Source organism: Panthera uncia (genome assembly GCF_023721935.1).
Source record: "Panthera uncia isolate 11264 chromosome C1 unlocalized genomic scaffold, Puncia_PCG_1.0 HiC_scaffold_4, whole genome shotgun sequence".
Taxonomy (NCBI): Eukaryota; Metazoa; Chordata; class Mammalia; order Carnivora; family Felidae; genus Panthera; species Panthera uncia.
In genome coordinates this window covers 93,142,414-93,153,013 of record NW_026057585.1, presented here as the reverse complement: position 1 = coordinate 93,153,013, position 10,600 = coordinate 93,142,414, and the positions used below count along the sequence as shown (strand labels likewise).

The 10,600-nt window shown below is 54.2% G+C and overlaps 1 protein-coding gene across 1 annotated transcript; it reads left to right on the top strand.

Annotated features, from left to right (window-relative positions):
• Window positions 1–213: 213 nt before the first annotated feature.
• On the top strand, window positions 214–3,279 carry SRARP (steroid receptor associated and regulated protein). The gene is made up of 2 exons (XM_049618007.1): window positions 214–703; window positions 2,441–3,279. The coding sequence occupies exons 1-2, from the start codon at window positions 622–624 to the stop codon at window positions 2,866–2,868; spliced, it is 510 nt and encodes a 169-aa protein (XP_049473964.1). The 5' UTR covers window positions 214–621; the 3' UTR covers window positions 2,869–3,279.
• Window positions 3,280–10,600: the final 7,321 nt, after the last annotated feature.

Here is a 10,600-nt window from a genome sequence, read left to right as displayed (position 1 = left end):
CTGATTTAAAGGATGCTGTGGACTGAATGTGTCCTCCCGAAATTCATATTTTGAAACCTAATCCCGGTGTGATGGTATTAGGAGGTGGAGCCTTTGGGAGGTGATTAGATCACGAGGAGGAAGCCCTCAGGGTAGGATTAGTGTCCTGATAAAAGAGACCCCAGAGAGTACTTGTGTCTTTTCAGCCACCTGAAGACACCGTGGGGAAGACAGCCATCTACGAACCAGTGCGTCCTCATCAAACACGGAATCTGTGGACATCTTGATTTTGGGCTTCCCAGCCTCTAAGATCGAGAGAAATACATGTTTCTTGTTTAACGCTGGACAGGCTAAGACAAAGGACGTGTGGGAAGCGGCTGGAGTTGAAAGACATAAGTATCTGTTTGGTAGAAAAGGCCAGCCTCCCAGCGACCCAACAGCAGTTCTGTTGACATAACCCTGTTGATCAAAGCGATCCCCTAGCTGCCCCAGGCCAGTTCCTGTGGCTCTTGGTGGAACTCACTCTGCAGATCCGGATCCGGATCCGGTAAATATAAAAGCTCTGGTCCTTGGGTGGGGAGCCTCATCCTGGAAGAGGCCGCCGAGAAGTGCTCTTCCATCCAGGCCCTGTGGAAAGCGGCAATGACCCCCTCGGAAGACCCCAGCGACCCAAAGGCCAGCCCCAAGGTCACGGGCCTGGAGACGGACGTGGAGACCAGTTCAGGTAAGAGATGGCGGAGGGGCGTCAGCACTTCCCAAAGACCAGCCAAGGGGGCCTGGGGAGGGCAGATAGGCTCCCCAGAGCCGCCAGGATTCTCAAGCCATGGGTGGGCTTCATTTGTTTCCTGTGTCAGCAAAGCTACCAGAACGTAAGCTTCCTTCTGAGCCTGTGTCGTGATGAAGGGCATACGGTTGAGAAAATGGATTTATTTGCTGTTTCGGTAGCTCCAAAGTTAATTGTTTAAGAGTACAGGCTTTAGGGGCGCCTGGGTGGCTCAGTCGGCTAAGCGTCCGACTTCGGCTCAGGTCATGATCTCGCGGTTTGTGGGTTCAAGCCCCACGTCGGGCTCTGTGCTGACAGCTCGGAGCCTGGAGCCCGCTTCGGATCCTGTGTCTCCCTCTCTCTCTGCCCCTCCCCCACTTGTGCTATGTCTCTGTCTCTCAAAAATAATTAATTGAAAAAATAATTAAAAAAAAAAAACAAGGAGTACAGGCTTTGGATTCACAGAGAGCTGCTCTGGTACTTTCTTCGTTGATAAGTGGGCAGATTGGCTCAGGGCTTATCCTGGACCTGGGTGGGAAGGGTACCAAAGAAAGATGGCAGGAATTCCTTTCCAGGCCCGACAGCACAGGTGCTCCTGGTGTGCTCTGAGGCTAAGGACAAGGTTGTGTTGGGAGGGGAGGACCAGCATTTGCACAAACTGGAGTCTCAGTTTTCCTCGTCTGCAAAAGGTGACAGGACCTTCCTCCTGTTTGAGGACCTCATTACTTAAACAGTGTGGTCTGTGGACCAGCAGCACCGGCATCCCCTGGGAGCCTGTTAAAAACTCAGAACCTGGGGGGCTGGGTGGCTCAGTCTGTTGAGCATCCGACTCTTAATGTCTGCTCAGGTCTTGATCTCATGGTTCGTGAGTGAGTTCAAGTCCTGCGTCAGGCTCTTCCCTGACAGCTTGGAGCCTGTTTGGGATTCTCTGTCTCCCTCTGGCTCTGCCCCGTCCCTGCTGTCTCTGTCTCTCTCTCTCTCAAAAATCTTCCCTGCTGTCTCTCTCTCTCTCCCTCAAAAATAACTAAATATAGGCACTTGGGTGGCTGAGTCGGTTAAGCGTCCAACATCAACTCAGGTCATGATCTTGCAGTTCGAGAGTTCGAGCCCCGTGTCAGGCTCCGCGCTGACAGCTCAGAGCCTGGAGCCTGCTTTGGATTCTGTGTCTCCTTCTCTCTCTGCCCCTCCCCTGCTCTCTCGCTCTCAAAATAAATAAATAAATAAATAAACATTGAAAAAATTTTAAAAAAAGAAAAAAATGTTTTTTAATGCAGAACCTCACTCCTCCCCCTCCCCCAGTGTATCAGAGTCTGTTACCAGGAGCCCTGATGCAATGGACTCTGCTCCAGCCCCTCAGATGGCTGATATGGGGAAAGCCAGGATTTAAACTCAGGTCTCCCTGGGGGCAGGAATCCATGCTTTTAGACCCCATTCTCTTCCCCTCTTTGTGTGTCAGCCAACCTTTCGAGGGAAGGGTTGTTAAACCCTTTAAGGGAAGGGAAGGGAAGGGAAGGGAAGGGAAGGGAAGGGAAGGGGAAGTTAAACCCTTTAAGGGAAGGGAAGGGAAGGGAAGGGAAGGGAAGGGAAGGGAAAGTTAAACCCTTTAAGGGAGGGCACCAGGGAACGAAAACCAAACCATGAATGGAAACCACACTCCACTGTGCTAACACGGACCTTTGGTCTTTTCCCTCCTTCTAGGTGGGAAGCCGGGCTGCCATCAGAAGGCCATCCCCCCCGCTCACCTGACTTTTGTCATCGACTGTGCTCGTGGCAGACAGATCTCCCTGATAGCACCCCCAGTGCTGCCCCGAGCCCCTGGTCCTAATCTAGGAACCGTCACCCCGCCAATGAAGACTTATATCTTGTTCTGTGGAGAAAACCAGCCCCACCTGACTCAGGAGGCCCCCCTGGGTAGGGGACGCCTTGCCCAGGCCAGGGGGGCCATGCCACCCTGCAGAGGGACTGGGGCCCCAGATTCCTCCCCAGTCAGTCCACTGGTCCCGCAGGAGGCTCCTGAAGCCAAGGGAAACCCCTTAAAGTCTGTGCCCTCGAGGTCTTCAGCTTGGGGAACTGTCATAGGCTCGCTCAAAGCCCTCTCCTCCTGTGTCTGTGGGCAGGCAGATTAATTGGAAGAGCCTGGCCATGAAGGAGGGGGTTGGCACACCAGGCTCAAGCTCAGGGACTGCAATTCCCAGAACCCAACCCCCCTTCCCCAGCCAAGCAGAAGTCATTTGTGCCTGAGCCAAGGAAAGGCATTGGATCCACAAAGGACATCTGAAACAGCCACCAAGTACACACTCAAGGGTATCCACCTTCCCCCTTCCTATCTTTGCGAGCCTTTCAGCGGAAGCAAGATCAGGCACCTGCACGTGGAAAGAGACCAGACCATTCATACAGCAAATTCTAACGGAGCGGCTTCCACGTCAGGCTCTGCAAAGTACTGGGGAAGATGCCACAGCTTTCTTGGAGCTCCTCCTCCGGGTGGGGGAGAGGGAAAGGGCTAAATATGTAACCAAATAAAGATGATTTTGAATAGTGATGAACTAATGACTATGTAGGAAGGGAAATGGGGTGCTGGGATGGGAAGCCGTTGGGGCAAAAAAGCTTTTCTGACACCGTGAGTGGCAAAGTGTGATCTAAAAGATGAGAAGGGGGGCGCCTGGGTGGCGCAGTCGGTTAAGCGTCCGACTTCAACTCAGGTCACGATCTCGCGGTCCGTGAGTTCGAGCCCCGCGTCAGGCTCTGGGCTGGTGGCTCGGAGCCTGGAGCCTGTTTCCGATTCTGTGTCTCCCTCTCTCTGACCCTCCCCCGTTCATGCTCTGTCTCTCTCTGTCCCAAAAATAAATAAAAAACGTTGAAAAAAAATTAAAAAAAATAAAATAAAATAAAAGATGAGAAGGAGGGGCGCCTGGGTGGCTCAGTCAGTTAAGCGTTTGGCTTCAGCTCAGGTCGGGATCTCGCACTCTGCGAGTTCGAGCCCCGCGTCGGGCTCTGTGCTGACAGCTCAGAGCCTGCAGCCTGCTTCACATTCTGTGTCTCCCTCTCTCTATGCCCCTCCTCCACTCATGATCTGTCTCTACCTCTCAAAAATAATTTAAGTAAAAGATGAGAAAGCCAGCACTGTGAAAATCCACACTCCCCAGGGCCACCTGGCTGGCATCTGATCCCAGGGCCGGCCAGAGCGGGGTCAGGATGCCCCAGTGCGACAGGCAAGTCACTCTCGTGCAAGTCTGTAGGTCACCGGGAGGCATGGATACCAGGTGGGGGAAATTCCCAGGCAATGCAAAATGGGAAATAAGGGAAACTGCTTCTCAAGAGAGGGCAGAAGGTGCTCAGAAAGGTGATGGGGTATCATGTCTGAACAGATACAAATAGGAGCGGTTACTTACTCAGCAGCTACTGCGACCAGCCTCATGTGCCCCTCGGGATACAAGGGACCAGGTGGTCCCCGCCTCCCAGGGCAGTCGTGTTACCCCGCAGGGAGTGGGGTCACTGGAGTGCGTGTGAGGGTGTAAGAGGCACAGCGTTGTGTGAAATGCTGAATCAACTCATCCGAGGAAGCGTGGCTCAAGGCTTTCTGATTAAGATCGCTGAATGTCCATTTAGATATTCAATGGCTATTTTATCGGTTTTCTACAAACGTGTGTTGGCCATTTGCTCCAGGCCAGGGAAGCGGCCTCCTTGCAGGGCCAGTGTGAGGCAGCACAGATTAGGGAGGTGAGGTCCAAAGAGCTGAGGGGTGTAGTGAGGCCCCACAGACTGGTGTAGTTGGAATTAGCACCCAGGCAAGCCCGGGTTGCTCCTAACCAGAGGGCTGATGGCCTCTCATCGCAGCAGAATCCCTCCTAGGCAGAGGGGATCCAGAGAGAACAGACATAACTCAGTCCTCCAGAAGCTCACAGCCTGGTGGGAAGCCAGGAAAGGAAGTGACTATTACTATTACTGTTAGCTTCTGATAAGTGCAACAGTAAGGGTATACTTAAGGGTATACAGGGTATACAGGTATATGTATACAGGATAATGCTGGGTATACAGGATAATGTATCCTGTATACATTAAGGGTATACAGGATAATGCTGGGGCTGGAGGAGGGTGACCAGTCCATTCTGGGGAGAGGAGATCAGGGAGGGCTTCCTGCAGGAAGTGATATCTAGACTAAGATTTGACCAGTGGAGTGAACCACACAAAGGCAAGGGAGCCAGGATGGGGAGTGTTCCAGGAAAAGGGACCAGAGTCATTCAGTCTAGCTAGGGCATTCATTCATTCAGTGCCCGGCTCTGGGCTAGACCCCGCACTGGAGCAGTGATAGGACAGACAGGGCCCCCTCTAAAGGAGCTTATTCTCCAGTCGGGACAGACGACGTGTGCATATGTACACAAAACAGTTGCCAGAGAAGTGGCAGGGACCACATCGTGCGATGCCTTGTGGGCCACGATGAGGTCTTTAGATTTTATTCTGAGGTAGGTTCCATTGGAAACTGTGAGCAGTGACGGGCCCAGACCCACCTTTAAAAAAAAAGGTTCCTCTAGGGCCAGTAGAGCATGCGACTGTTCTTTCTTTCTTTTTTTTTTTTTTTTAATGTTTATTTATGTAAGTAATTTCTACAACCATCCTGGGGCTTGAACTCAGGACCCTGGGATCAAGAGTCACACACTCTTCTGACTGAGCCACCTAGGTGCCCTGGGAATGCAACTCTTGATCTCAGGGTCGTGAGTTCAAGCCCCGTGTTGGGTGTTGGGTGTTGCATTTACTTAAAAAAAAAAAAAAAAGTTTCTCTAGCTTTTGTGCTGGGACCAGAAGGTAGGGAAGCTTTGGAGGCTGTGCCCTAATCCAGGCAAAGGGAGGCGACGACTTAGACTAGAGAGGTAACAGAGTAATGTGGATGACATCTACCCTTCCTCTCTCCTCCCCTGGTTGAGAATCACTGAATTAGAAGAGCCCAAAGAAATGGCTGCAAAGGAGGAGTTTGAGGCCCTCAAGGGAGAGGGTGGGCCTGTGGCTGCACATCCTACTTTGGAACAGCAGGTGTCGCCCTATCACCAGACTCGAGGGCACCCCATAGGTTCCGGGCCAAGGACAGTTGGAAACTGTAGGGCATGGGGCACCTCGTGGGGCCCATGGTTTCAGAAGCCAAACCTTCATTCTAACCAACACCCGCTTGGTCTCGATGACTATATGGGTATACCTACTTTAAGTTTATTTATTTTTTAGTAATCTCTACACTCAACGTGGGGCTCGAACTCACAACCCTGAGATCAAGAGTCTCAAGTTCTTCTGACTGAGCCAGCCAGGAGCCCCGTGACTGTGTATATTTTTATATGTATCACACATCACCCCTGGGAGAGGTGAGTATGACTTTTATTGCCATTTTACAGATGCAGAAAGAGGCAGAGCCCAAATCCAAACCCCAGGGAGTGTGACTATAAGCCACAGCATCATGACCCTGAGCCATGCGGCTAGGCACTGCGTTCACATCCGTTCCAGCAGCAAACGGTTCTACGAGGACCCAGCCTGGGGCCTGGCAGTGTGCAGGGAGTGTGTGGGGCTGAGCAGGTGAGCAGGGCCCTCACTGAGGTGGAACACACAGGTGGAGGAGAGCAGCTCAGTTAGTCTCGCCACCCACAATCCTGCGCGGCATTATCCCATTTTACAGATGAGGAAACTGAGGCTCAGGTAGGTTAAGCAACTGGCCCGAGGTCACACAGCTAGCAAGTGGCAGAGCCAGGGTTGAAATTAAGGTATTTGACCTCAGAGCTCTGCCTACCAACCACGCTGTAGGAGCTTAGCGAAATTCTGTTGAGGGAATGAATAAATGAAAGACTATTGAACCAGTGAGTGAGTTAAAGTGTGAGTAAATGCATGTGTTTCCAGGTTGGTGGCCATGCTTAGGCACTGTGTCCCCAGTGCCTTCAAGTGTCAGTATATAACAGGGGGTGGTCAAGAACTGTGTGAGAAGGGGACGCCTGGGGGGCTCAATCGGTTGAGCGTCCAACTCTTTTTTTTTTTTTTTTTTTAATTTTTTTTTTCAACGTTTTTTATTTATTTTTGGGACAGAGAGAGACAGAGCATGAACGGGGGAGGGGCAGAGAGAGAGGGAGACACAGAATCGGAAACAGGCTCCAGGCTCCGAGCCATCAGCCCAGAGCCTGACGCGGGGCTCGAACTCACGGACCGCGAGATCGTGACCTGGCTGAAGTCGGACGCTTAACCGACTGCGCCACCCAGGCGCCCCGAGCGTCCAACTCTTGATGTCGTGGGTTCGAGCCCCGTATTGGGCTCCGTGCTGGTAGTGTAGAGCCTGCTTGTGGATTTTCTCTCTTTCCTTTTTTTTTTTTTAATTTTTTTTAACGTTTATTTATTTTTGAGACAGAGAGAGACAGAGCATGAATGGGGGAGGGGCAGAGAGAGAGGGAGACACAGAATCGGAAGCAGGCTCCAGGCTCTGAGCCATCAGCCCAGAGCCTGATGCGGGGCTCGAACTCACGGACCGCGAGATCGTGACCTGAGCTGAAGTCGGACGCTCAACCGACTGAGCCACCCAGGCGCCCCGGATTTTCTCTCTTTCTATCTCTCTGCCCCTATCCCACTCATGCTTGGTCTCTCTCTCTCTCTCTCAAAATAAATAAAATAAACTTTAAAAAAAATGTGCGAGAAGGAGGGGACAGAGAATGGAAGGAAGATGCAGATTTGCAGTCCTGCCTCCCCCCTCTGGGGCTCCCTAGGGCCAGCTGCCCTGTCTAGTAGCCCCCAGACTTCCATGAAAGATTGTCTCTGGGTCTGGGCCTTGGAAGGCCTCAGAGCTGGGGACTGGCCCAGCTGGCTGGTGACAGTGAGCCGCAGGCCAGCTGTGGGGTAGCCCAGCTGTGTTGACTGTAAACAATTTGCCTCCCCTGCCCAGAGGCTCCTGCCTTGACCACCAGTCCTGCTGGTACTCAAGTCACCACCCACTCAGGACCGTCTGTTATCTCAGGGCAAAGCCAGGTGGGCGGAGCCTTGGTTTTTGTTATTCGGCAAACAAGCACAATTTTAACAAGAGTTTACCATTTACTAAGCTTATACAAAAACACCATCTCTCTCTGGTACATCCTAGCAGCCCCTGGAAGGTGGTGCCTGATCTTTGCTTATGGGATGAGGAAACTAAGGCTTCCAGAGGCTTCTCTCTGCCATCTCCACCCCCAGGACCCAGACAGGGAATATTTTAGCTCTGCCCTTACCTGCTTTTCATGGACAGAAGGCTGCAGCAATCCGGCAACTCCTCTGAACCCCCTGCCTGAGTCTCGATCTCCACGGAGCCACAGCGTGGGTGAAGCTGAGGAGGTCGGGATCCAAACCTAAACGCAATAACGGTAGCATTTTCAGTGGCACCCGTGAGCTACAGCCAGCCACCACACACGAGTCCCGGGTCCCTTACATGCATTACAAAACAACCTTAGCGGGGCGCCTGGGTGGCTCGGTTGGTTTCAACTCTTGGTTGCAGCTCAGGTCACGATCTCCTGGTTCTGAGATCGAGCCCCATGTGGCCTCTGCTGTTAGCTCTCAGCCTGCTTGGGATCCTCTCTCTCTCCCTCTCTGTCTGTCCCTCTCCCACTCATGTTCACTCTCTCTCTCTCAAAATAAATAGACTAAAAAAAAAAATTAAAAGAAAAAAACCTCTAGCAAGTAGATTCTATGAGCACCATTTACAGATGGGGCAACTGAGGCACAGAGAGACTATGTGACTCCCCCAGGGTCACACAGGTCAGAAGCAGCAGAGTCAAGATTTGAACCCAGGTGAGGTAGCTCCAGTCTGTGACCGACCCTCCACTATTTACTGAGGCTCGTTAGCTTTTTCAAACACCCAACAAATGCGCGCTTAGCCCCTTTCCCATGCCAGGGTTGGGAGCAAGAGGGCAGAGTGAGACATCTTCTGCCTTTGTAGAACTAGGATCGCAAGCAGATTGGGGAGGGGGGAGGGGGGGCCGGGGTGTACAATGTGGGAGGTGGGAGTTGTCTCTGGGCCCCGGGGGAAAGGTGGCCATGGCATGAAGGGGTTGGTCTGGAAGAGATGCCCTGGCCGGAGGGTCTGGAGGCCTGGGTCTTTATCTCACCTCGGCCACTGACTTGTGTGTGACCCTGGGGCGAGGCGCTGGGCCTCCCTGGACCTGGGTTCCCCACCACACCAAGAGGACTGTGGAGTGACTCCCTAAGGACACAGGGCTGGCCAAGCAAGTGGGTCTGCCTTCCCCCTTGGCCAGTTTGAACACGAAGTCTGGGCCTCAGGTTCTTTGGGTTCTGTCTGTGCCCCTCAACTGGTAGCTCTAGAAGGCTTTCTGGAGGAGGCGGCTTTGAGCCTAAAAGTGAGGGAAACTTCTAGGTCCTTGGCACCCTTGGGGGGCCCCCGGCACCATCTGACCTGGGCTTCTCACAGGTCTCCGGCCCCAGGAGGCTGTATCTTTTCCACTCCCCCTGCCCTCCTGCACAGGCCCACTCCAAAAACTATAGATGTACAACTTTGCCTTTCCGGTGCAAGACGCCAGAATAGGGGCGGGGGAGCTGACTTGCCCCTCCCCCTCGGGTGTAGACAAGGATTCAAATCTCAGCCAAGTCACTTCCAAGCTGGCGACCTTGGGCCAGCTGCTTGACCTCTCCGAACCTCCTTGGTACCTACTTTGCAGGATCCTTGCAAGGATGAGCAGCATGCTGGGCACACACTAGGCACTCAGTGAATGGGGCTGCTAAAATTACCCCCCACGGGGGGGGGGTGGGGCGCAGGGCCCGCAGCCAGGCCTATATTTAGCCTGGAAAGGGTGGGGGGCGGAGGAGACAAAGCGCTGTGGCCAGCCCAGGCGCCCAGGGGGCGGAGCCCATGAAAGAGGGCCCCCGCTGTCCCCATCTCCCCGCCCTCCTCTCCCACAGGGTCACCTTGGTCGGAGGGCTCTCTCAGACAGCCTCTGCTCTGTCCCCGGCAAAATCTTCAGCTCCGGAACCTCGGTCGGGGGCGGGGGGATGGTTCTGGGGCCCGGGTGTGGGGGGGATGGTATTCGGCCCCACTGGCCGCTTCTGGAGAAACTTCTCCTTTTCTCAGCCCGGGCTGCCAGCGGCCCAGCCCCCAGCCCCCACCCCCTTCGCGCGACCCTGGGAGGGGCATCGCTGGGGTCGGGAAGCCAAGGTGAGCCTGACCCTGGGTAGGGGTCGAGGGAGACTGGGAAGCTGGCCCGGCTCCACCCCCCAACCCCCGCGCTGCTGAGTTTTGGGGCTGCAAATAGCCCAGTGGAATCAGTGAGTCACGGAGGCTGGAAATACCGCGCCCCCTCTCCTTCTCCCCTCCTCCGGCCCGCAGCCAGCCAGAGCTGCACCGGAGACTGCCTGGCACTCGGGTTTCAGTAGCGCCTGCTGGTGTTGGGGGTGGGGTGGGGTCCCTCCGGAGAGCACGCAGACTCCCCGAACCAGCCAGCCCTCCAGCCAGGTTCCAGCCCTGCTCTGCCCCTGGCTCTGCGTGACCCCGAGCCCAGTCACTCAGCCAGTCTGGTCCTCAGAGCCCATGTGACACCAGATGGGCTTCAAGAGGGCAGGTGACACAGTGCAGCTGGCCCACCCTCGGTGTCCCTGTGCCTGGGACAGTGCTCGGCGTGTAGCAGCAGGGGCTGGCGGTTGGGAGAGAAAGCACCGCAAGGTTTTTCAGGGCAATAATTCTGGGATTCCCGCTCAGGTGGGTCTGGGAGCTGAGGGAGGAGACCACAGGCCACCCACATTTCTGTGAGGTCCTGGAAGTTTACTTGAGGTGCCACCCCTGCCCCCAAATCTCAAGGAAGTCAGATCTGTCTATCCTGGGGTTTCTCCCCCTGGCTGCCTCCAGCCCCCACCCAAGTTTGAGAATTT